We start from the raw sequence: 27,002 nt of genomic DNA on the forward strand, positions 1-27,002 counted from the left end.
TAAAATCAAGTGTAATGTTCGACAAAACTTCTCTCTTTTTTTGGTGTACCTTGCTCTTTTACTGTGTACACTGTACATTTTTGTCTTTTCATACTTCTCTGTAACTTAAATGACCTTAAACTGCTGTGCTGCCTCCGGGCGACTGATTTTCCCCCTTGGGATAATAAAGGTATCTATCTATCTATCTATCTATCTATCTATCTATCTATCTATCTATCTATAGACTTACATTGAGTTAAAGATTTCTTGGTGAAATATCTCCTGGGCCATTAATAGGAACAGCAACTTCAACCCAGAAGTGGCTTCATTCGCAGCGAACAAAACTAGCCCCTTGGTGCACGCAGGTACCACAGTGGGCACAGGTTTACAACGGTGTACTAGTATTGCATGGGGCATGCATTCCCAACTTGTTTCATTCCTGATTTACATCGTTCCCGACTTGCATGGTCCCAAGTACGGGCACCAGTCTAGTACCAGTAAGACTCCCTAATCGGGAGATAAGTGACCGCCACGTCGCACACACAAACTTTAGAAGATAATCGTAGCCAATCAGGAGGGAATATGGGAAATGGGACAGATCCATGTTGATGTGACTGTGTACCGATTTGTGTGGTTTTAGGCCAAAAACTGAAGGAGCAGTGTCCAAAAATGTGTTTTGCTAAAATCTGCCTAATGGCGGCGCTAGAAGAGGGCCATGTGAGAAATCAGGGGCGGAGGTTGTGATTTGGCATCCAAGGAGTGTGTGTGCAAAGTTTGGCATCGATAGGGCCAACGGTGGCAGAGATAAGAGTAGGGCAAAAGTGTGACGTGATGTGGCGGAGGGAGGGAGAGCCGGTGGAGCTTTTCATAGTAATACCAGTTGCGACCGTCAGGTCGCAACTAGTTTTTGTGTTGAACTAAGGTTTCATACATATAAATAATGTGTGGCGGAAAAATCACCCATTCTCATACTTCTTGCTTTTGTGTACAGGGGCAGCTCAACTGTAGGTATAGGCCTATAACTGTACTACTATGTTTGTAAGTAGGAGGATCAGATCCAATATAAATATCAATAAATTAGACTAAGTCATAACACTATAAGCAAAGTATTTACAACCAGTCAGTGTTAAGAAAAAAAACAACAACAAAGTAAAAAGGAATATTATAAGAGTCAAATATCTTTTGTTTTAAGGGTCGATTTTTAAAACTTAAGTGTGCACACAAAGGACTACACTAATTGATGACATGAACAGTAACATTATGAGCAGCAGGTAGGACAAAACCATAAATGACCCAGAGTGGATAATAGATGTCCTTTCCACTAATGTACCGGAGGCTGTAAAGTAGTAGATACAAGATAGCACACATCACTCACCATCAGCTAGAGTCTCGCTTTTTACATCAATACCCATGGAGGGCCATAAGTGATTAAGGGCTTGTCTGGCGTATCCTCGACTGAACCATGAACTGAGCTGAGTCAGTGTACTTGCAGGAAAAGTCATATTTGATATTGTGTGCCACTTTTATGTGGAGTGGATGGGATCATGGGAATAGGTGGTTGAAATTGTTTTATCTCAGGACAATCTGAAATGTACAGCAAATACATAAATAACTAGAAAAGGTGCTCCTTGGAGCACAAGTCTCCGCCAGGTCAGGTAGGTTATTGTGGGCCAGCAATGTTTGGAATTTGCCAATCAGGATGGAACAGGAAAAATCAAGACAGATCGGTCTTGATCACATGACCATAGAGATAATGTGTACTGATGTTTGGACAAAAGCTGTAAGAGCAATATGAAAACAAAAATCGGCATCCTGGTGGTGCTATAATAGGCCAATGTGAAGGTGCAAGGTTTTCACCACGCACACGGCTGCGGTGACTGATTTCAATGATCAAACTAATCAGAATTATGGAAACGCTCAGACCAATCCTGTACAGAAAATAAACGCTAATGAATGAATTTGAATGAAGTTCGCACACCTTGTTCATAAACTACGGTGCCACGCTACTCTGCTGCTATCGTTGGACACCCTGCCCGCCTGGCGCCACATCGGGTAGGGGCTCGGCGCTGCGCCTGGTAAATACTGATCATATAATATAATACTGATCTCCCCGTGTCTCCTTGGGCATAGGCCCCCACACAAAAACATGCAGTAGTCCTGGTTTCTATACTACCTCCCCCTAGCCAGCCGGGTGCTCCCCAATGTCCCCTGGCGCGGCAGGGGGAGAGCGGAAACCAGGACTACAGGTTAGGTAGTCACCGGTGAGAAAAAATGGGTTGCAAAACCGTGGGATAAAAAACATTAAAAAAAAAAAAAAAAAACTGATCAAGAACGTTACGACGGCGGGTCCCGACCGGCGGACGCCCAGGTCGGGGGCGTCGTCACACCAGAGATTTGGCATGATTTGCTAGCTGGGGTACAGGGTCAGTTCACACAGGCAATTCTGGACTGGAGAATTGCTGCTTCATTCACAGCCCCTGCGAGTCTGGGCCCTGGTGCAGCAGCACCTCCTGTGGAGATCACCCGCTTGGACAAAATCTGTAGGAGTATAATATATTAAAAAAACTGTTTTGCCAAAATCTGCCTCCTGGTGGCGCTATAACAGGCCCATGTGAAACATTTGTGGCAGAGGTTCTGCTCTGGTATCCAGGGAGTGTGTGTGCAGTTTCATGTCGATCGGGCCAACGGTGCCAGAAATTAGCTGCTCGCAGACGGACAGACAGGGTGCAAAACATAGTCTCGGCCATGCCTTCGGCCTGGCGGAGACAATAAAAGCTGTGAGGAGAGCTTGTTAAATCCAACGATCAAGTGCAAAATTCTGTCTTCATGAACCTATCTAAGAATCTAGTGGTCATCACATGTTGGACACGTTTGAGTATTATAATCATAGTGAATTTTGTTTTTACTCTATAGATATTGCATAAATGTATCAAAGATATTGCAAATCACCACTCATAAAAAGTATTAATTTAATAAATGTACCATATGAGGATGTAATTTCTTTAACCTGAATCCAATTCATAGAGATCAGTGCTTTGAAGAAGGAATTAATTGCTCATATCACGGAAATAAACATGGCTTAGCTGTTGTTATTATGTAACATGCTATTATTAAGATTCAGTCATAATACTATATATCTTATAACAAGTTTGTTATGACTGGAAGAAAGGTAAGCTTTTGGCTCTTTGTCTCCACCTAATGGTACACGACGATACCTTCATCACCAGACCAGAGTGACAAGGCAACTGGCCGTGAACTGATTCTGAAGAAGTGATATCCCAATGCATTGGCATTTCTTTCCATTTAAAAGGCATCTTTAATAATAAAAATAAATTCTGCAATCATGGGTGTATTCATCGTGCAGGCCAAGTCCATCATTGTGTTGTCTGCCATCATTGTGTTGTCTGTTTTTTACAATAAAGTTTTCCACTTCAAATTGTCCGGTCTTAATAATAGTCCGACAGGGAACAGAATTACATTGCAGGTCTTCTTCCTGATATCATTTTTTTCACGGTTGATTTTGTTTTGTCAAATATTGTATTCGTGGGCCGTTGAAATGGAACACGTCGTCCTGTGCGTTCGTGTCCCGCAATGCCATGCACAGAAAATGAGGTAACTCGGTTGAGACCGTATATTTGCTTATAGCTACTGTAATAACAACGAAAGCGCTAATAGCTGTGATATTACGTACACGGGCTACATTGTATCAACAACACAGCCATTCACTCCTCCTACTCGACTAAGCCCGTTCTTACCTCCCCTTTTCCACTGTAATATCTTTATTTCTTATATTTTTCTCTTTTTTTCCATTCTTTTTTTATTTATTTTTGTTATTAATTATATATTGTAGCCTATGTGTTCTACCTGTCTGTCTTTCAATGTTATATGAGATACATAAAGTGTTCTTGTCGTGTAAATAAGCCGAAAAGCTTACTAGGATCTCGTTTTAGTTGACCTTAATTATACCAGTGAACTGTCATGAAACTACCTTTTCCTATGCAACCTTCTAATAAAGTCTTAAATCAATCAAAGAAAGGGTCAAACTCGTTCTTCTGCTATACTACAAAAATGTGGAATGCCTTACCGAAGGCCATAAAGGAGTGTGGATCACTAGCATCCTTTAAAATTGCCCTGAAAAACCACTTACAGGCAGCAGCCGTTCGCAACTGGTAAAAACCAAGCCCAACCCTACCCTCCCCTGCCCCTTCCTTGTATATACTTACTGTTTGTTTAGACTTACTGTTTTCTTTTTTTTCCCCTTTTCTTTACATATCTAGGCCTACTGCATAGGACTGTGTTCTATTTGTCTGTCATTCAATGTTATATGAGATAGCCTACTTGAATGGTTTCCTGTTGAAATAAGCTTAGTCTTTTCATGGATCTCCTTTTAGTAGACCTTGTACCAGTGAACTGTACCGTCATGAAACAGTACATTTTCCTATGCAAACTTCTAATAAAGCCTTCAATCAATCAATCAATCAAAATCAATCAATCAATCAATCAATCAATATGCCTCTTGCGTCGGCGACTCGTCGCGGCGGAAAAGTTGTAGCACTCCGTTTCTACTCACCCAATAATTAATTGCTGCGACTTCGTTGGTTGTCACTTGTTTATTTATTGTATGAGGTAGCCTAATACTAATGAGGTTGGTGCGGGGTAGCCTAATCAATGACAGCTGTGTGCCCCATACCTATGTGCTCACTGCACTGGACGAAATGTGGTCCTGCAGTGGTGTACAAAAAAGTAAAGTACAAATATCTATTTTACTTAAATACATTACTTAAGTAAATGTAGGCTACTTACTTTACACCACTGCCTATGGCTGAGTAGGCCTATAGCCTATATGGAATACATGACAAATGTATGAAACATCACAGCCATTCTCTATAGGCCTATGAAAACGCTAGTTTGTTTAAGACAGTTTATGTGACATCTTATGCATAGACTACATGCAGACAGTTGATTGGTAAACCTTGATCAAATAACGTAATTTGGATATTTGTTTGTTTGTTTATTATTAGGAAAGATTTGCAGTCCCAAGGAATTCTAGACCTGAGATTCTGTCTACAGAAAAACTATGATGGGAGAGTGGCCTTGCCCATCTTACCTTCCTGTCTATCAAAAGAACTTGATCTGCAAAGCCTCAAAAACCAAGTGGCTTCCTATGGCATCTGTGAAATTGTTTGGAGTCAGGTAATAATGGAGGCTGTTGTGTAGGAGGAGTAGAACCCTCCAATTGGTTTGTTTAGAATACAATAAAATTACATGCACACCATCTTCTTAAGGTAACAGATGCCTGAAGAAGGTCTATTGACCAAAAGGTTGCATAAATAAAGTTGTCCTTGTTGTGCAAGTGTAGATGGTGTGCAGGTCTTTTTTATTGTATTCTAGATCAGGGGTTTCCAACCTCTGGCTCAGCTTGGGCACCCCTATAAATATATTTTTTCCTCCGAGGCACCCCTTCATCATATTCATAATTTTCACTCCCAGCACCTTATATTTGTATGATCTAACACTTTTTTAAATGGAAATTGTTAAATTTTTTGTTATTAATTAAGGGCATTTTTTCCATTATTCTCCTCCATTTGGGTTAGAACTGAAAATAACTTTGTAGTTTAAAATGATCCTTTTTTTTAAAGTGTCCAAATAAATATAAGTGGTTCCCAAACTGTGGGTCGGGATCCCAAGGGGGGTCCCAAATTATTTTGGGGGCTACCAGATGATTAGCTTCATGTGCTTCATCTGTTAGTTTGTGTACTCGACAATACACAAACGAACAGTATATACGTGTATGCAGGGCTGCACATTCCTAAGTTATAATTTAATCAATTTTTGTCATTTTTATTAGATATTTTGGGGGGTCTTTTTCTACCTTTATTTATAGTTTGATACTAGTGGAACCCACAAAGCACTACCAGGCTGCTTATGTGCCTAGGTACCTTGATTTCTGGACCACGATACAGGCCCAATTGAATGACTTTTTAGACTTTTTTTAATAAAGAAATGGCCAAATATTACACAAGAAAGAGGTAAACATTGTGAAAATAGCCGATCTGAGTGGTGTTGTGAGCTTGTAGTTTGTCTATTCTCACATTATTTATCCGTGGAACAGAGTCAAACTAAATGTGATGCCTCAACTCCAATAATTCCAAGTGCTTGTCAGGGTGGGGGGTCCCCAGTTAAATATGATTTAAGGGGGTCACAGTCTGAAAGGTTTGGGAACCCTTGTTCTAGAGTCTATGTATTCCTGCCTACGCACCCTGATCAGGTGTGCATTTTAAGGCCTTGCTTTTCCCTGTGAATTGGTTTGTTTAAAAATGCAGTGCATGTCACTCCGTTTTGTCTTGTTTCTGAAATAGGCACTGCAAAAATCAAAGAGGGAGAGGGGAAGGACAACTGTCAATAAACTAATTAAAGTCCTGCAGGATCTGTTGGAATCTTATGGAGAGAGCTGGTCAGAGGATCTAAAAGGGGACATTCCTCACAGCTACCAACGTCATGGAGACTTGGTAATAATGGCGGACAACCATTTCTCTCTACCAGTGTGGAAGAAAATGGGTAACAGCCTTAAATTCGGTTACACTTTGCTTTCATCAAGAGGTGTGCCAAGGTAATCAGTTACAATATAGCATACTTACTGCACTAGGTCAAGAGCTGTGGCCAGCTGTCGCCGAGGGGCTGGGCTCAAAGCGGCTGGCACAGATGAGCCAGATCTCCAGGGATGGGTTTCGAACGCCTACGGTGACCATGCTCTTAGGAGAACATAGCTGGGTGACACATATAGACAATGGAATAAGGTAAAACATAGGCCTAATCAATCAGTACTTTTTATGTTATACATTCATGCAACTTCATATGTGGGACAATGTAATACATTGTCCCACATATGAAGTTGCATCTGTTAACAGTCCTATTATTGTTTCAGGTATGAGTTTGATGTTACCAAATCCATGTTCTCCACTGGAAATATCACAGAGAAACTCCGGGTAGCTGCTTTTGACTGCAGAGGGGAGACCGTGGTGGATCTATATGCTGGTACTGTAGGAAAACTATGTATATACAGAACCATCATCCATCAATACAATATATTTTACACACAGGAATCTGTGATTCTATCTTAAATGATCTGGATTGTTATTGTATTTAAAGGTACCACAAAATGTATCGGTTATCAGACAAAGTTTATATATCGTACATCCCTAACTGAAATTAGTTTCTGTTTTCATGATTTCATCAATCAATCCCTTTTAATCTAGTACACTTAATTTTAACTTAACTTGTTTTGTCTCAGGTATTGGATACTTTACTCTGCCATATTTGGTGCATGCAGGAGCTAGCCACATCCATGCTTGTGAATGGAATGCAGATGCAGTGGTGGCACTGACGAAAAACCTTGAGGGAAACAAGGTATCAAATCGCTGTACTGTTCACTATGGAGACAACCGACAAGTAAGGAGGAAACATCTCTTTTTACATCTCATAGCATTAATCATCAATTTAATAAGAAATTTCACACCTAAAGAAATTAGTTTAGAGCAGATGTGTAAAACAAAGACGTTGCTACAGCTTGTGATGACGGTCAACATAAATCATTAACTTGCAGCTTCCCTCTCTTAATCATGCAATAAACTATTAATCACTTAAGCCTATTTTATACTTGTATGATTGTATGACGGTGTCACATGAAAATGGCTGATCTAGAAGCTCACAACATGTTGCATCATGATGTGTTGTGAGCGTGTAGATCTGACATTGGAAAATGTTTTCTTATAATGACATGCCAATAGAGATGCCATGGGTTGAAAGTAGTTACAGCAAAAATGCTTTGAATACATGCAATACCTGATAGTAACGGTAATGTTTGGAACATGGCACATAGTTGTCTGGTCCTACAACACAGAATTCATTGTGACATCTTAGTTCTCTAATGCCAGAGTGGAAAGTGTCTGTAGTTTTCATGTCTGCATGATTATGCCACCCACACAGACTTCAACAATACAGTGAGCATTAACTGCACCATGCAGTTAGAAACACACTGACACTATGAATGTTGAGTTGCAATCCCCCGTTTGCCCAACCCTTGCTTCCACACCAAACACGAAATGAACACAAAAAAAATCAAACCAAGTTTAAAGTGAGCGGAGGTGCGTGTGCACGTGTGTGTGTGTGTGTGTGTGTGTGTGTGTGTGTGTGTGTGTGTGCGTGCGTGTCTGTGTGTGTGTAGCAGTTCATTTCAGGGTCTATTTATGGAAATGGACATCAAACTATATCATAGTTATACAGCTATTGCTGTAGCTAACGAATTCAGCTCTATTTTATACTCCCCCAAAAAGGTGATCTATATTAAAGTGTGATGTTTTTGTAGATTGTAGATCAGCTATTGTTTTTAAATGTTCACCTACAATGGCATGCCCAAAATAGGGATGCCAGGATGAAAGTAGTTACCTTAGTCTAGGGCAAACTACAGTTACTGTATACAGCTATTACTTAAATCTGTCTCATGGCAACAAGAAACCATATAACAACGACCTGCTTGCTGTTTCTCAGCTCCAGCTATGTGATGTTGCAGACAGAGTAAACCTTGGACTAATACCAAGCTCTGAGGAGGGCTGGCCTGTTGCCTGTCGACTGCTGAAGAGGAATACTGGTGGGGTTTTACACATTCACCAGAACGTTACCTCACCAGTACACAGCACAGCAGTCATTCCATCTACCAGTGAATCAAACCAAGCAGCTTCTGTGAAGAAGACCGACAGAGAGGTTTGGCAAGTCTGGGCTGATGACACGGCAAACCGCATTGCCTCTCTACTTAAAGACATCACTTGCCAACCTTGGACAACAAGTATCCAGCATATAGAGCATGTTAAGTCTTATGCACCTCATATTCACCATGTGGTGCTGGACCTGGAGTGCAGGCCACTCTGTAAGCTGAACTGACTGCTAAACTAACACTATCTATAGTATATTGATTATTGGTGGCTTCTCTTAATTTGAGATTCTTGCCTTTCTAATTCAAACGTAAGATTTTAATTTATAGGCCTCCTAAACTTCCTGGTTTTATAGATGCATTTTCAGAGATTGTATCAGTGACTTTAACATTCATTCATATTTGTTGCTCATCCTTCGCTGCCTTAGCCACTGATTTTTATTCATCTCTATGAATCTTTTAACCTTGTACATTCAGTTAATGGTCCAACCCACATAAAGGGACATCTTGGGATCTTGTGCTCTCCACTGGTGTCTCCTTAAACGACCTAGAACTAGAACTATTTCCGCCTTCAGACCATAAAGCTGTACTCTTTCAGACCCTTCTCCCTCTTCCGGACCCTAAGCCTTGTACTTCTTCCCGCTCCCGTGTTTTCAACTCTTGTTCTAGTCAGCGTTTCCGCCAGGCCTTTTTAGCCTCTCCCTCTAACACCCCCATCCAAATATGCTAGACTCCATTGCACCATACAAAGTCAAATACCCCAAAAAGAATGGCCTGTACTGGCTTAATGATCACACTCAAAAAACAGTGTAGGAGAGAAGAATGGAAGTGGAAGCAGCTTTGAACTGATTCCGTTCCTACTTAAAGGACAGAACGTAGGGATCGGGGAAGCCTCTTCCTCTCCAGTACGCCTCACCTGTGGGGTACTGCAGGGGTCTAAAGGGCTGCCTGCATTTCCGACAATTAAATGAGGCAAAATCAGAAGTTATAATATTTGGTCCCCTAATTTCTACACAGCCATACGTCTCAGAGCTTGGTAGCCTATCCCCCAATGTAAAGGAGGTGGCCCGTAACCTGGGTGTGCTCTTCAATTCTGACCTCTCTTTTATTCCCTAAGTAACACAAACTGTTCAAATGTGCTACTTCCAGCTAAGGAACATAGCTAGAGCAAAAAGCTTTCTGTCATCTGCAGATTTAGAAACGACAATTCACGCTTTTATTTCTTCTCGCTTAGATTATTGCAACTCTATTAATACCGGCCTATGCAAAAAAGCAATATACCTTCTACAACTAGTACAGAACTCAGCTGCCAGACTGCTTACAAACTCCAAGAAACATCACCACATCAACCCAATCTTAGCTGCTCTCCACTTGCTACCCGTTAGTGTCAGAATTTATTTTAAGATTTTACTCTTGACTTTTCAAGCTGTGAATGGACAGGCTCCATGTTATATTTGCGCAGCCTCAGATCCTCAGATAAGGGCCTCCTGGAGATACACCACAGCCTATCACAAATGGTGGCTTTTGCTTTAGCAGTCCAGGCCCCTAAGCTGTGGAACGCCATACCTGTTGACTTAAGACGTGCAAATCAGTGTCATCTTTTATATCCCTTTTAAAAACCCACCTCCATGTTAAAACCTTTTCTTAAATTCTTCCTGCCATTTTTTGTTTCATTGATTATATCTGCATGTGTCTATTTTAAAATGTGTGCCTACTGTGCTATATTATTCACTGATCCTTTGTTGTAGATTTTCCTTAAATGCGTATCATGTTGCTCTTTTACCCTGCTCTGTAAAGCACTTTGTGACTATGTCTGGAAAAATACATGAATTATCATTATCATTATATGACTACAATGCATTCCAGTAATGGTATAAGTTCTATGTTGTTGCATCTTTTTTATGTTTTTTCATAAATTAATCCGCTATTTTATACTTTATTTGTTGCACAAAAGTAGCAAAAATGGTGTATGTACAAACTCACAACTCCCATTTCACCGAATGCTTGAAATGGCAACAGAAATTCATGTGTGCTGCTCAAAATACTGTCTCGCCTTCAAAGCATGGCTCTACTATGTTCTATATGAGACATTATTCCACCATATTTACTGATATCAGCACTGAGCACACACTTAGTTACCTTTCTGTAACCTAGCAATGGCCATGACCAGCTGTTGAGAACAAAGTAACAAATTAAGCCTTATTTGCAAGGTTATAAATTCTATTGTTTAAAGAGAAAGGAAAACAATCATTCATGTTCATGGTGCTGATGAATCATTCTTAATGTAGAGAGTTTGCAGCAGCGCTGGGAAACATTTGGTCTGGCTGAGGAGATTACAGATGCTGTCAAATATATTCCATCCTTCACTCCTGTGTGTAAATTATGCATTGGTGCCTGAATTTTAATTAAAGCGTCAAGACTCTATATGATTTGGTTGTAAAGATAAACAAAATCTTTCTTCTAATCGGCTTCCTACCCATTTTCAGAACATTTTGTAGATTGGGGGTTTTCAACTTGCGGTCCATGGACCACTGGTGGTCTGTGGAGGTATTGCATGTGGTCCTAATCATGCATTCAGTAATGTTCTGGATGGTCAGGAAGAATTCCCTCACTCAATGACCTGGTGAACCTAGTATGACACGTCATTTTGGTTGACAGCAGTTATTGGACTTCCCATATGAAGTCCTGTTAGATATGGGCTTAAGCAGGGTTCTCCAAATATGGGCATAAAAGGGATTCTGTTAGAGTGGTTCCCATGACATCACAACATACAATCCCTTTTATGCCCATACATGGAGATCCCTATCTGAACCAGCAACACAGATATGGGCCATGTCTTGGCCCTCTGGCCAGTGATGTATATTGATGACATCAGGGATCTTCATATATGGGCATAAAAGGGATTCTGGAGAATACGCATATATGGAATTTTAAATAGGTGATGTGACCTGTGATGTCACTGTGATGTGTCAGGGGAACCACAGTGTCAGGCGTGACCTACAGACAGAGATACATGGACAAGATGTGCCGGTTTTCATAGTAAACTTGCGACCTATGGTCGCAATAAAGGTTATGCGTATTTTAGTTTGTATAAAACTATAATCATACAGTGTTATACGCTGAGTGATTATAATGCATTATAGACATGGGATGCATAGCAAGTGTTACCAAAAACACTAATCTTAGTAGTGTGGTCTAATGTTGAATACTAAAAGTTTAGAAAAAGATAAAAGTTAATGCTATTGTATTGTCTGAATAATTTTGGCACCCTGACACTTAATATTTGTTATGAAATAGTTGAAATGTTTCTTCTGTCCACAGTTCCACTGTTGCTTCAGTGGAACCAAGACAAATTAGCCTACTCATAAAGTCATAATGTGAGGAATCATAATTATATTTGTTGTAAAGAATATTTTCCACGTATGTGCATTGTGTGTACTTTGCCATTCACACAATTGTAATGATTCTGAAGGCTTAACCTCTCTATTAGGTTTAAACAATTTCATCTTAAAAGTTGTAAATGGTCTATTTGTCTTTGAAATATTTGATTTTGTTCCAGTCATTATACATAGATCAAAATAGGTAGATGCTGAGGTCAGTTCAGATGGGTTTAAAAAGAAAACATATCACTACTAAATAAAATACAGATGCTGTGATTTGATAGGCTATACTTTCCAGAGTTTAACTTGTGAATGTTTTACCATCATTAAATATGGGTAAATAGAAAACAGTAATCACTCTTGTGTAGTGTAGGCCTAGGCCTAACAGGGGTCTATGAAAATTAATTCAGGTTGCTTAACAATTTCTTATCAGGTGAGAGAACACATTTATCATTTAAAAGGTAGTGTTCCAGTTCCCATTTTTGTCTGCCACGTTTTCTTTTTATAACATTCATCTCATTATTGTTTTTTTATTTTATTTTATTTTGTTATTTTATTTAGTGCCAAGCTGATGTTATCAAATCAAAACACGTAAACCACTGAAACCACTTCCCCACCGTTGATGCATGCAGCCACAGGATGCAATGACGCTTTTGCCACATAATTAACCTTTCCATCGAACAGGGTCATGTCCCACAGGACTTCAAACTAGCAAAAGTAACCCCCCTGCATAAAAAAGGTAGCAAACTAGACCCTGGAAACTACCGTCCCGTTTCCATTCTTAGCTCCATATCCAAAGTCATGGAGAAAATAGTCTACGAACAGATAGCAAGATATCTCGATGAGAATAATCTGATTTACGAGTTCCAATCTGGATTCAGAAAATCTCATTCCACTGACACATGCCTTCTCTATTTGACTGACCAAATCAAACGCGAAGCGGATGACGGCAAATATAGCGGCATGGTCATGATGGACCTCCAGAAGGCATTTGACACCGTAAATCATTCTATTCTGATTGAGAAACTAAAAGCCATCGGTCTTGACAGCGCAGCAGTGAGGTGGATGCAGTCTTACCTGGTGGGGAGGGAACAGGTGGTGGAGATTAACGGTACCCTGTCCCCCCCCCTCCCGGTAAACTGTGGTGTTCCTCAAGGTAGCATACTGGGACCTCTGTTGTTCCTAATATACGTGAACGACATGGCATCTGCTTGTGACTGCAACCTGTTCCTGTTCGCGGATGACTCGGCTCTCCTAGTCTCGGGCAAGGACCACTTGCAGGTTGAGAAGACACTTAACTCTGAACTAAGTAAGATCTGCACATGGCTTAACGACAACAAATTATCAATTCACCTGGGTAAAACAGAGTCCATCCTCTTTGGATCAAATCATAACCTCAAAAAAGTTGATAACTTCACAATCAAAGTGGGTGACAAGGTCATAACACGAAAAAACGAAATCTCTTACTTAGGATGTATCCTTGAAGCTAATCTTTCCAGTGAAAAGATGACTTCTAAAGTAATAAATAAAATCAACCAACGAACTCGTTTCCTACAGAGGATCGCCCCGATGGTCAATTCCAACACACTGAAGACCATAGCTGGTGCAATAATCCAGCCCCTCTTTGACTACGGAGTCCACGTATGGTATTGTGACGCCCCACAAGCCCTGAAAACTAAACTACAAACAGCCCAAAATAAACTAATTAGGGTCCTGCTTAGACTTCCCTATCAGACTCACCTCACCGCTACTCACCAGTTAAGAGTGGGGTGGCTCAGAGTAGTTGACAGAGTACAGCAACTTGCAATGGGCCTGGTGTACAAGATACACTACACCACTATGATACCCAAGTACCTGTCAAAATACTTTATAAACATTAAGGATGTCCATAATTACAACACCAGAGGCAGCGCCACAGATCACTTTCAACCCAGAGTCAAAACCAACAAAGGGTCAAACTCTTTTTTCTGCTATACCACCAAAATGTGGAAAGCCTTACCGAAGGCCACAAAGGAGTGTGGATCACTAGCATCCTTTAAAATTGCCCTGAAAAACCACTTACAGGCAGCAGCCGTTCGCAACTGGTAAAAAAGAATCTAGCCCAACCCTACCCTCCCCTGCCCCTTCTTTGTATATACTGTTTGTTTTGACTTACTGTCTTCTATTTTGTTTTTCTTTACATATCTACTGCATAGTACTGTGTTCTATTTGTCTGTCATTCAATGTTATATGAGATACTTCAATGGTTTCCAGTGGAAATAAGCTTAGTCTTTTCATGGATCTCCTTTTAGTAGACCTTGTACCAGTGAACTGTACCGTCATGAAACTGTACCTTTTCCTATGCAAACTTCTAATAAAGTCTTCAATCAATCAATCAATGCAGCAAACGCCTTTTCACTTATTACCAAGTATAATTTTGACTCGGGCGAAGGGGGGGAGTTGACCAAACCTCTTTAGAAATCAACAACTGTTGCAGAATTTCAATAATGGCCCAGATTTTCCACATAGACGGCGAGAGAGAGAGGGGGCAAACATTAGAGCCAAGAGGAAATACACCTGTCATGGAAAATGCTGAGCTGCACTAGTCTGTGGAGTGTGGAGGTAGACCACAAACTTTCCTTATCTTCCGGGTACTTGGAAGCTTCCTCCAGTCCAAACAGAGCGGAGTGCAGTGCAGTACGGCTGTGCGAGACGAGCTGATCGGTGCCTGACTGTCGCTGAGGGAGGTAATTAATCACATGGATCTAATTTTACTACCACACCAATCCGTCTAAACTTTAAAGTGTGAAAGTACTTTTTCATTCCGAACATGGTTTTCCATACACCTGCGAAATTGTGGTCTGTCGCTCGCAGTTTTGAGAATAAGTTCTATCCCGGAGACGTCAGCTTTGAACAACAGGTGCTGGTGTAAAAGTATGTACTTTTTATTTCAGTGAATGATTTTGTACGGTTATCCGTTACCTTTTCCAAGATATTCTCACACCAAACTTTCGTTTTTTTCCACAAGTCTCGAAGTCTGCACAGCTGCATTTTGTGCACGTTTGTTGACTGAATATCGATTTTGCGCGTGAATTATCCGTTACTATTGGCCCTAGACTAGCCCTACAATGACTGATATTTCATACAGAATTACAGATTGCATGATGTATTCCATATATCGATGTACTGTAGGCCTATCTGTCAACAACAGACAGTCTGTCTGTTGTTGACAGTCTTTGTATATTCGTATCACAGCCTATTTGTCTGAATTCATTAGAATCTTCATAAGTAAACTAGAAATGTATTTTTGTGCTAAGAAAATGTAAACCGATGATCTATTGTTGTGACTCACAACAACTTGTGAGTATGGTGAAGAGGACATTATTTAGTGCAATTTGGTGAAGAGGAAATTATTTAGTGCAATTTGAGACAGAAAATGTAGTATAGTATATAGTATAGTTATTATGTAGCTTCAGCTTGAGATCCTAACCCCATATGTCTCATGCTTGTTCTTTTCCAAAGATTATTCTAGTTAGTGCAATATCCTCACTGTCATCCTTTAATGACGCATGCATGCATGCATGCATTACTTTCTTAAAGGTTAATTCCCTGAAGTTGCCTTACTGGTATTTTACTGTGTGTGCTGGAGCCAGACGGAGTAGGATGGCCCTAAGACATTCAAACAATGAGGAAAAAGTTTCCTTATTTGGATTTGCACTGTAGTGTAGAGGACAATCGGCACACATCTGAACAGTGAACACTCAACTTTTCCCCTCTACTTCGTCTTCTCAAACACTTGGTTTAGCTTTTCCTAGACGCTTCAAATGGAGCGTGACATTCGGATAGGCACATGGCCAATGACAACCTTCATATCAGGATTAAGCAGCTGAGCTCCACCCGGCCCTCTGTATCCTTAGAGGGTGGGAGCACTGTAGGATAGGTTGAGCCCTTGTTGTTTTTGCCCGTCCTGTTCCCTCTCTCTCCACAACCTTTCACCCTGGCCGAGGCTCCCTGTGGGGGTTTAAGTCTCAGACAGCCTGGTTGCTGGGAGACATGAATCTTGATTTATTGATTTCAAGAAAAAAATAGAAAAAAATCGACCATGTTCTGTATGTTCTCATGCCATACTTCCTCTTCATCATATGACACAGTGGGACTATTAGCTCTGAGTAAAGCCCAACCTGGTGACTTGATTATCATGGTCTTTTGATAGTCACATGACTGGTGGGTATGAAATATTTGTATTTAACATTTGGGGTACCCGTTACTTATTTTGGAAATCCTATGCTTGTCAGACAGGAGTGTCAATACAGTTGGCATGCTTTGTTATGTTATGCCATTGTGTACTAAGTGATGCCTCAGTTGGCTTCTTAATCTTCCCTCAGTGTAACGTGTTGCCTCAGGCAGGTGTCTGTCCTGTGAGTTGTATGGCAGGCAGTGTGCAGTGAGTGAACATTGGGGGTAGAGAAGAGATCACTACAAGTCCTTTTATCAGAACACTTTCTCTATCCATCTCTGTACACAACTCCACACTATAGCTAAGATGTTCAATGTTGTGAGTGACTAACAGTAGCTTGGCTCACAAGTGCTGTGGCTTCCATTTTTATTATTCACCTTCTGAAGATCTGTAAGTCATGAATAAAAAAGAATTCACCTTCTTAAAGTGACTACTGTATCAGTATTTGATCAATGTTGTTCCTCTTTTACAGCCTGGACCGGGCTGTTAATCTGTGCACAGGACCTGTGAAGTGACGATGCCCCAGGCTGCAGACATGATTAACCTGGCCTTCTTGACTGACAGTGAGCGTGAGGTGATCCTGGAGGTCCTGCGTAGGGATTCAGAGCTCAGGCAGGCTGAGGAGCAGCGTGTACGGTGAGAAGAACAAACTTTGAATCCACTGACATAATGAGCTGCCTAATGCACGGAACCCACGAGATGCGCTTCTGCCCACACGCTTTATCGTACATGACTGTTCTCAGCAGCAGCGTCCAGTGAGAATAGCTGCATTAACTTGGGAGCGGAAGTGAAGGATTTGGTGGGTTCCTTTTTTACCAAAAGTTAAGGTAAAAAAGGAACCCACCAACGTGCAATTGTAAGCACACAGACCTTGTTTTATATATCCTAAACCATTATGATCTGTAGAGACATAGTGTAATGATGAAACAGGCTTTACTTTGATTAGAACTGCCCTTAAGTCACAAATGTGGCATCTAAACACATGCAAGTGTCATGGCTCTTGTTCCAGATACTTAGCACTTAGCAGTCTGGTACTTACATGTCTACCATATATAGGAACCTACAGTAGCAAGTTCACACTTTTGAGTGTTACTTGCATAATATCCTAGGTAAACCACACTTCACACCCAAATATCTCTAAGAAACATTTACTTTTCCTCCTTCTGCTGCGTGTGTTTTTAAGTGTTGCATAGCGAGTAGGCTACTGAAAACGTAATTAACTACTTATCTGGTTCAACAATTTCAGAGTGTTTCTCACAATAAAGTTATTCCTTATCTCATGAAGTGAGATAGCTCCCTTCACAACATGGCAACTTAGAGAGGGACACCCGACATCCAATAGCCTCCAAGTCAAGAAATGTTGAGTTGTCATCACTTTTTATCCATTCTGCTAGGTATCTAATTTGGGATGCCCAATGATTGATAATACATAATATTGGGAAGGCCTAATCCTCCTTCTTTCACGGAAAGCTGTAATTTTGTCAACTTAAGCCTAGGGCGCTTGTTTTTCCATATACATTTACAGATCATGCTATGTATTAATTTGAAATACTTAGTTGGAAAGTAATTAACATCTGCATGGGATATAAAAGTCGCGGTAATATATACATTTTAATAATAGCAACCCATCGAAGTAGTGATATTGATAGTGGGTCTCCATCTTTGAAGATCTATTCTTATTTTATTTACCACTGGGTCTACATTCTTTTTTTTTTATCATTTCTTCAAATTTGAGAGAAACATAAATGCCTAAATATTTAAAGCCATTGGGAGCCAGCTGATGGATGGATGGATTTTACATTTTCACACATTTTTAAGTTATCTATCTAGTCAGGAGTTTTTACTTACTTACCAAATTAACTGCACAGATCTGGCTGACAATTTCAATGACGATGTCTGGGCTGTGAGCTGCACAGATGTTAAGGTTCTATGCAAGGCTACAATGCAAGCTCCATTCACGTTTCTGTATGACAGAATGGAAAGCATTCTAAGAAATACGAATATACAGTATGGGGTCCCTGCTTCATCTCTATCAGCTAAAGGGTCCTTGGCCGGAAAAAACATTGAAACCCCTGATCTACATAAAAGGAGAAATACTTCATCCAAAACCTATCCACACTGTATATCCAGGGCCGAAAATCTTTAAGGGGTTCTAACTCCCCAAAATGCATAGAAAACTGAATTTTGGCATACCGGTAGTTATACCGAACACTCCCAGCACAACCATCCTTTGATGTGGCCCCCCTAGTGGTTAGCGACCGCTTATATTGCTTATAGCGGAAACCGGCCCTCCTCCTCAGCCTAGTAACCTAAAAAATGTAAGGATATTCTGTGTTTTGCATATGAGTTTAAGTGTTTCTTGTTTCAGGAAGCTGAAGGCAGAGATGCTGGATATCAAGAGGAAAGGGGCCAAGCGTGCCAGTGGAAGGTACAGTCAACGCAGCTGTGGCCGCTGCCAGGAGCCTCTGAGTCGCCTGACTCTCACCTCTAGCCAGTGTAGGGCATGTAAACACCATGTGTGCCGGAACTGCAGAACACCCCAGCCCAGTGGATCCTGGCTGTGCAGTGTGTGTGCCAAAGAGTCGTAAGAGACTCCCTTTTTTGTGTATATTACTTCTGCCTTGACTGACCATAGTCTCGTGTAGCCAGACAATCGGAGATCTCCACCTACCGATATGTCTGTTGAAATCTAAATTCAATGTAGAGGCTAAAACTCGGTGGAAACAATTTGGAGATTAAAAAAGACAATGGTATCTGGGTTGGTTTCCAAACAAGTTTATTATCGGTAGGCGGGGATCTCCAGTGGCTGCGCAAGAGCTGACTGTGGCACAATCATCACTCGCAAATCCTGCATCTGTGTAAGAACCTTCATTGCAATAATAAAGTAAATGATTTTGTTTTTTCGTAGGGATTTAAGGAAAAGCACAGGGGACTGGTTCTATGACCAAAGGGTCAACCGTTTCTCCACTAATCCTGGACATGACCTGGTGAGAAGCTCCATAAAAAAGAGACCTCCATGTGAGTACAGAAAGAGGAAGCCAATTGGCATACACTGTTGAACAAGGAAGTTAAACAGAGCTCGGCCAGGGCCCGAAAGGAATGTCTGGGTCATTGGAATGTTGTTCCAAAGAAATGGAATGAGGAAATACTGTAGTACAAAAAGTTCTGGGAATGGCTTGAGTGTGATTTATTCACTTTAAACCTGGTGTCCCTTTTTTGGTATTCAAAACTTTCCCCAAAACTTTAAAAAATAACAAAAGTGGCCCATCTACAAGCTGATCTACAATCACAGTAAACACATTGTAGATCAGCCTATTTTCGCTATTCGTCTTGTGAAGAAGTATACAGGGCTTAAGTTAAATATTTGTCTTTTCACGTAGTGAAGAAGAGGGAAACAATGGGAGAATTGCTGTTAAAGAATCCAGAGTTGAACACCAGCATGCCCGCCCCCGTGCCTCGACCCAGACAGAAAGATCAGACAATGAAAAAGAGGTGATGAATCACATGGATTTTGTAATTCAATTCCTAAAATATATTCTAGACTAATGTTTGATTTGTGGATTTATGAAATCTCAGTGCTGCTGACACATTCTCCTTGACAGTCCACCACCAAGTGAGGCTTCTGGGTCTGTTGCGTCGAGGGAGTCTGGCACTGCGAAGGAGCATGTTGAGTCAAAGGACCCGCAACAACGCAGCGACACAGAGTCGGCAGAGAAAGCCAGTCTGAGCAGTTCTAAAACGGAGACAGAGTCTAGCCGTGGGACGCCTGACCTACCCAGGTAAATGAACGTACAGAGGTACAAAGGTAATAGCGCTACATGCTAGTTTGACAACAATTACATTGGTATCATCTTCCAGGGAAGAGAAGACTGTGGGTCGATCAAGTCCAGCTGGTTCCAGTGCTTCCAGTCTGACCGCCTCCATCAAACAAGACAGAGTCAGCGTTCCCAGCTCCAACTCTTTAGCAAGCACAGTGAGAGACCCTATTACATGTGTATTTTGTATACTGTAGCTCATTCAGTTCAATTGACAGTCGATCTGCAGGCTGTCCAACTTAATTTCCCTCTCACTGTAGGACTCGGAGGCTAAACAGGTCAGTTCGAGTTCTGAGACAAGTTGCATGGAAGTCGATGGACTTTTCAAGAAGAGTATCAAACGTAGTACAAAGCCTCCAGGTAAGCGTCTTGTATGCTTGTAAGCATTGGCGAATTCTGGTGTCAGATTGAGCCGTGTTATCTAGACTACTTTCTTATGTTTTAACAGAGCACACGTCAGCCCTGGACCTCCGCGAGGAGGGAGGTGGCAAGCCATCAAAGGGCTCTATGGGCAACAGGAGCCATTCTGTGCCAGGCCTTGATGGGCAGGTGAATATTTAACCTCACTTTCCCCTTCACAATTTCTAATCATGGTATCTGTCTTATTTGATCAATAAATCATCCATCAACCAACAAGGAGAGGTTGATGGGGAAAGATGTTGTTGTGTACATGACTTTAATAATTCTGTAATTCTTTACTGTACTACTACAGGAAGACGAGGAGGAAGATGAGGATATTGATAACTTGGTTAGCATTCATAAAAAGACGACGGTGACCTCAAGTACTTCCAGTCTGGCCAGTTCAAAGGTAAAACAAACTAACTAACTGTCATTGATCTTTCTCCTAATGCTGTGTTCACACACTGACTGTTAGTGTGTTAGTAGCCTCGGAAACCCAGGGCTTTTATTTTGGGGATAGGAAGAAAAATAGTGTGTTAGTGACTAACGATTTTGAAACAACCAAGCTTGGCTAGCTACATTGCTTGCCAGGTCGCCATTGAAGTGTTGCTCAGTCAAGCCACACTGCGTAAGGGTTAGGGTTAGGTAAAATTTAGTAACATCGGGAACTGAGTTTTTCTTCCTTTTATGGAACGGAACAGTAATTGTGGGGAGAGAAGGGGAGTGGAAATGGTAAAACAACCAAAAACAAAAATGCTGAAGCTAGCTCAATTATTATTATTATTTTGCATAGCACGGTGTCATGCAGTGACAAGTGTCTGGCTACAGCTTGTAGCTTCATGTCCCTGTCTTAATTGAACATGGTGTGATCTCGGCATTGCTGTTCAATCATAATTTGTGCTTAAAAGACAGCGGTGTTAGAGCTTGTCATTATGGCTCTCAAAATGGAATTGATGTTAGATTAGATTTTATCAGTCATTTTTTGCATCACCAAACAGGATGTGGTTTGAAGTGACATCGTCTAAATAAGTTTCTCTAGCCAGTGCTCAAGCCTTATGGAACCCAAATCTAAAAACGAGTACAGAGCTGACACCTGTCAATTTGACTAAGTATAGAGGGTTTAAGTGGTTATTGATGTGTATATGTGCAGTTTAAAGTAACCAAGAATTATTCAACAGTATCTCATCCCTGGTCTCTCGTGTTTCTCCAGAGCACGTTGGGCAGTATGATGAGTATCTACAGTGAGAATGGGGACTATGACAGTGTAGAAGTGAGTGGGGACATCATCTTCTCTCTCAGCTATGATGAACATACCCAGACCTTGAATGTCTTCATCAAGGAGTGCCAACGGCTGGCCCATGGGGACTCCTCTCGGAAGCGCTCCAACCCGTAAGTAGACACTAGCTAGCACTCCTCTGACACTGTGGGGATGGACCAAAGCACAGCAAAAAGTGTAATTTGGTGGAAACCCTGCATGTTGAATAGAAAAGCCTTCTCTTCTTATCCATAACACTATTCAGTACTGATATTAAAACAAGATGTTTCAAAGTTACGGCATTTAATAATTTATTTGCTGTACATCTGTTCCCAATTCCCAAGTCTGTCATTTCAACCCTTCAAACTAAAGGCTGCAGCAGTGTTGACTCAACACAACGTGACTCCAAGAAATCTTTGTTTACTCCATACACACCCCTAACTTGACTTTGATCAACTTAGATAATCGGGCGGCTGTGTTTACATAATGACTTCCTAGGGGTGATTACTCCAGTTCCACAGGAAATTGAAAGTCAACAGACATTTTTGAATCCCATTTATGTTGCAGGGATTGCAGTTGTGGTGGGTTTGCTGCACCAATTCGAAAACATTTTATTTGAACAATTTAACCAATTTAATTTGTTTTTTCAGATATGTCAAATGCTACCTTCTCCCAGAGAAGACCCGGCAAAGCAAAAGGAAAACCAGTACCAAGAGGAACACAGTGAACCCCATCTACAAAGAGACATTGAAGGTGATTAAACACCTTATATATCACTGACTGGGGGGGCGGCAGGGGTCTATACTTGGCCTCCCCACTTTTTGTCCCTCTACAATCTAGCTTGTAGGTTGTCTAATTTCGACAAATGTTTGCCCCAGAACAGGGAGTCGCTAGAGTGTGATGACCAGAGGCTGTGAACTTAATGACACTCCCTGATTACTGATCCCACACCATGTCTCGTTTAGATAATGACTCCACCTACAGAGACCTTTTAAAATTGATGTTGACATTGTAGACGGCAAACCAATATTGATTTTATTGCCATCTTCGTTCGTATAGAAGCAACTTAAATACAGTGGCAAAATAACGAATAGCCCCTGGTTTTTGAAGAGCTCTTTATATCGTTTATTTAACAATATAACATAAGAAATGGAATGAAATGGTTGAAATTTGTGCCTCCTGAGGATATGTATTTGAAACTGTGGTCATAACATTTCGTCACGTTTTTATGTAGAAAGATGCAATAATGTTACTGTACATAACATTTAGCCAATGAGAAGCAGAAGAAAATGCTTTTAGCCAATGAAGAAGCTGCATAAAGGTGACATCACGAAAAGGCTGGTTCCTCATTGGCAAAAAAGTCGCTCTGGAATAAGGGTGTCTGCTAAATGCCTAAATTGTAATTATTTAACAATAGTGTGTTGCCCTTCAGGCAACCGCACTAATAATGTGCAAATAACTACTGTATTGCTTTCTATTATTTAATAATAATAATAATAACAGTTGTGCTATTTGATTTAATTTGGTTTAACGGTAAAATACATAAGCTTTGCATACCAGGCCATTTGATAAACACTGATTTAGACAATTCCCATGAGACACCCTCTGTCCTCTTCCAGTACGCCATCAGTCGTTCACAACTGCCGACCCGTTCCATTTTGCTGTCGGTCTGGCACCACGGTCGCATCAGCCGCAACGCCTTCCTGGGTGAGGTGGAGGTTGCCCTGGACTGCCAGGACCTGGATTCTCTTCAGGAGGAATGTCTTCCACTCATGGGCAAGGTATGTCACGGAAAGTGCGTTTAACACTCTATACTTATTAAACTTGACCCGAGTTGACTATGTATCTTGTTGTCTCTTTTTTCCCCCACTACACCAAATGTCTTGTTAGAGCTTGTAGATCTGCTATTTTCAGCTAATGTTAACCCTGGATGCTCGGATTCAAGTGGTTAATAGTGCCTGTTCTTATTGTAATCTAGTTAGTAACATGGTTCTCTTGCATACAGGCAGTGACTGCCCAGACTTCCATTTTTGCTCAGTACAGAGGAGAGCTGGTAATCTCCTTGAAATACATCACACCCAAAAAGCCAACAGATGACAAAAGCAAAGGTAAGGTACTACCTGTACAAGAGTGGAGCAGACACGCACAGTCGGCTCTAACCTGTGTTTTGATGCCAGTGTCGATGTCTCCCTCTCTAGGCAAAAAGGCAAAGGCTGAAGAAGGGGGAGAGCTGCATGTCCTGATTAAAGAGGCAAAGAGTCTGACAGCAATGAAATCTGGCGGCACGTCGGATTCCTTCGTGAAAGGGTTAGTGGCAAACCTCCCACCCTTAACGGTAACCGGAAGAGTGGGCACCTAGATGTAGAATGTAGAATTGAATGTAAAAATATATTTGAAAAATGGTCTTAACTCTTTGAGTGCCAGCGCCCTCTAGGGGCCAAAGAATGCCAGCGCATCTCTCATAGGCGAGCGCTTTAGCTTCCAGGACTTCAGCTTCCAGGACCTGACGTGCTCACGTTCATGCACGGCATGGAAATGTCCCGGATGAAGATGCTAACAGAATGGCTATTCCCATTTTGTCATCTAAAAGATCATTTTTGGGCGATTTCGCCGTAAATAAACCTCGCGCCGCTTTCCTAAAACACAAAAAAGAGATATAAGCCTTTAAAGATGCGGTCTTTCATTGGATTAGGCGGAGATTGGCGATTGCGTTCGCAAATTACGGCCGGCCGGGACGTTGTTAGCTTTCGGCTAGTAGCTACAAAAATCAAGCCAGGCTTCAGAAGGCCTCTTATCATTTTATTCATTTAATTAAATAAAGCCGAACTACTTCGGGATCGGCACACTCGTGTACTCATCGGAAGCGGCGCCGAACATCGGGTGAACATTGGGGAGCTCAAAAATGTATTTTAAACCATTTTTAATGGAATATATCGTCGGACAGAGTAGAACGGCTAGCTGGCTAGCGGCTAGCGAGCCAGGACCACCCACGACTCTACAAGCAGCTCGGGGTAAGTGAATTAATAAAAAAAAGATTGTATTGGATTGAAATAAAGCCGAACTAGTTCGGGATCTGCACCAGATGAGTTAAGTAATGTAAAGTATTAAGGTCTAATATTTCTACAAAACCTGCATATCCAATCATTTTGGGCATAAACAAGAAGTTTAAAGGTAAATGTCAGTCTGACAACAATTTACAGTGCATGTTCAAATCATCATGTATACTTTATTTAAGCCCACGAGGTGCCCGATCTTTCTTAAGGGGAACACACACCGGCTGCGGAAACAGTGGCGTATCAGAGCGGTGGGCGAGGCGTGAACGCACGCCTGATGCCGACGGTGTTCATTGAAAATAATGGGGGTGGCTGTTTTGACACGCGCCGTCCGCAGCCTGTGTGTGTCTCCTTGTATCCGCCCTTAACATCTTAATCCGTATTATAAGCAAATGTCACTTATCTAAACACATTTGTTCTGCCACACAGATACTTATTACCAGCGAAGGCCAAGTCCACTAAGAGGAAGACCCCAGTGGTGAAGAAGAGTCTGGATCCTCATTATGACCACACATTTGTATACAAGGAGCTGAGCCTGGAGCAGCTTAGAGACATGTGTCTGGAGTTGACTGTGTGGGACAGAGAGGCCCTATCTAGTAATGACTTTCTGGGAGGGGTTCGCCTCAGCACTGGCACAGGTATGTACAGTATACCATTTTGAACCTGAATGCATTTGTCCTGCTTGTTCAGGGCTCAAGGGCCCATACTACATCAACACATGTCCTTGTTTATTCACGGCTTCAGCCATACACAGGAAAACTAATTATTTCTTTATAGTCATTAAAACATTTCTGAACATGCCTCTCTTAACTGAGTCAGTATCGTTTAAACATCTTTGTGCAGGTTTACATATAGATAGATACTGTATCGGTATAGATATTTATATATTTTTCTGCAAATAGACGATCTACAAGCTCAGAACACACGCTGTGAGCTTGTAGATCATCTAAGAAAGGCAAAATTGTATTATCCATGTCCAAATGTTTTTGTCAGAGAAGCAGGTTACAAGTTCCATCACAGTAAAGCCCCATTCAAAGAGGGTTTCCAGAGTTTTCTTTTTTTTTTTACCTGCTGAGAAAAGGTCTTTCAGTAAAAGGCAGTCACCATGCCCAGTTTATTCACTACGTAATTTTGCCTGTGCAGGCATTCTGACAACCGGGAAGGAGGAAGTGGAAATGGACTCTGTTGGAGAGGAGATTAGTCTCTGGCAGAAGATGATGCAGTACCCTGACTCATGGGCAGAGGGTAGTCTTCTGCTGCGCTCCTCTATGGGTAAGCTCCAGGCCAAATGAGGACACAAAAGAGGTGTGTGGACACTGAGAAGGGGACATGCTGACAAGAGGCAATTTGTGAGATTGACTTGAATTAATTTGCAAGCCAAGCTGACCAGCAGCCCAATTGGCTTGTCTGAACAAACATTAATATTATTTACTGTAAGCTAACAGACGGCTTATGTGCCTACTGAACACTAAAGCTCATGACGCATGCCTCTGTGTAATGTATTTTAAGTCTTGAAATAACTTTGTCCATATTCACACGAGATGATGTTGGAACAACACGCCTGCCATGTGAATAGTCAATTGTCCGCCATTTGGGCCACTTCACAAAGCACCAACGCTATTGCTGGAATTCATTGTTTTCTTGTCGCTGTTGAAAATGTGCCATAAGGATTTCATTGCAACCATATGCTCTTGCTTTATTTTATTTAAGTACCTCAATGCACTATAAGGTCTGTTTCAACTATTTATATTTTTGCAATTCAAAAATCACAAAGCATTCATAAAATAAATGGAGTAATGTTGCATTATGATTTCCTACTTGGCAAACTGATCATTATGCTGTAAATGTTGGTCCTTAAACAAACTGCTGGTGTTAAAAACGGAGCATATCTCAGTCCATGCAGTGCTAATGTGGTCCATGGTAATTCATTTTACGGCAAGCTTCATACATTTATGTAAACGTATCTTGTATCTATAGTAGTTGCACAAAATCTTTATTTTTTATCAAATAATTGTTTTTATTTGTAGACCATCAGAATTATCTAAATGTTGGATTTAAATATTTTAATATTTTATTATTCGTCTAATAAAAACATGACAAAAAGGAAAAGGTTTCCATCTGTTTTTAACAAAGTACAAACCAGCTGGTTCCAAACACTGGCTATCTACCAGAATGTGTTTCCTCTGTAATTGTAGAAA

General features: G+C 41.1%; 2 protein-coding genes across 3 annotated transcripts; both read left to right on the plus strand.

Annotated features, from left to right (window-relative positions):
• The first annotated feature begins 3,471 nt into the window (after positions 1 to 3,471).
• Positions 3,472 to 10,595, plus strand: trmt12 (tRNA methyltransferase 12 homolog). The gene is made up of 7 exons (XM_080746452.1): positions 3,472 to 3,591; positions 5,001 to 5,172; positions 6,339 to 6,537; positions 6,626 to 6,776; positions 6,905 to 7,014; positions 7,271 to 7,428; positions 8,527 to 10,595. The coding sequence occupies exons 1-7, from the start codon at positions 3,536 to 3,538 to the stop codon at positions 8,914 to 8,916; spliced, it is 1,236 nt and encodes a 411-aa protein (XP_080602578.1). The 5' UTR covers positions 3,472 to 3,535; the 3' UTR covers positions 8,917 to 10,595.
• Positions 10,596 to 16,772: 6,177 nt separating this feature from the next.
• On the plus strand, positions 16,773 to 26,964 carry sytl4 (synaptotagmin-like 4). Of its 2 annotated transcripts, none has more exons than XM_080745507.1 (16): positions 16,773 to 16,918; positions 18,651 to 18,866; positions 19,191 to 19,300; positions 19,663 to 19,774; positions 19,885 to 20,061; positions 20,141 to 20,255; positions 20,358 to 20,457; positions 20,546 to 20,646; positions 20,810 to 20,905; positions 21,707 to 21,885; positions 22,402 to 22,504; positions 23,371 to 23,532; positions 23,757 to 23,859; positions 23,950 to 24,058; positions 25,234 to 25,442; positions 25,948 to 26,964. In XM_080745507.1, the coding sequence occupies exons 1-16, from the start codon at positions 16,800 to 16,802 to the stop codon at positions 26,094 to 26,096; spliced, it is 2,160 nt and encodes a 719-aa protein (XP_080601633.1). In that variant the 5' UTR covers positions 16,773 to 16,799; the 3' UTR covers positions 26,097 to 26,964. The 2 variants fall into 2 exon arrangements, with proteins under 2 accessions (XP_080601633.1, XP_080601634.1); XM_080745508.1 differs by having other exon boundaries at positions 18,651 to 18,710.
• The last annotated feature ends 38 nt before the right edge of the window (positions 26,965 to 27,002 follow it).

This window comes from Nannobrachium achirus, assembly GCF_963921795.1.
Source record: "Nannobrachium achirus genome assembly, chromosome: 17".
Classification (NCBI taxonomy): Eukaryota; Metazoa; Chordata; class Actinopteri; order Myctophiformes; family Myctophidae; genus Nannobrachium; species Nannobrachium achirus.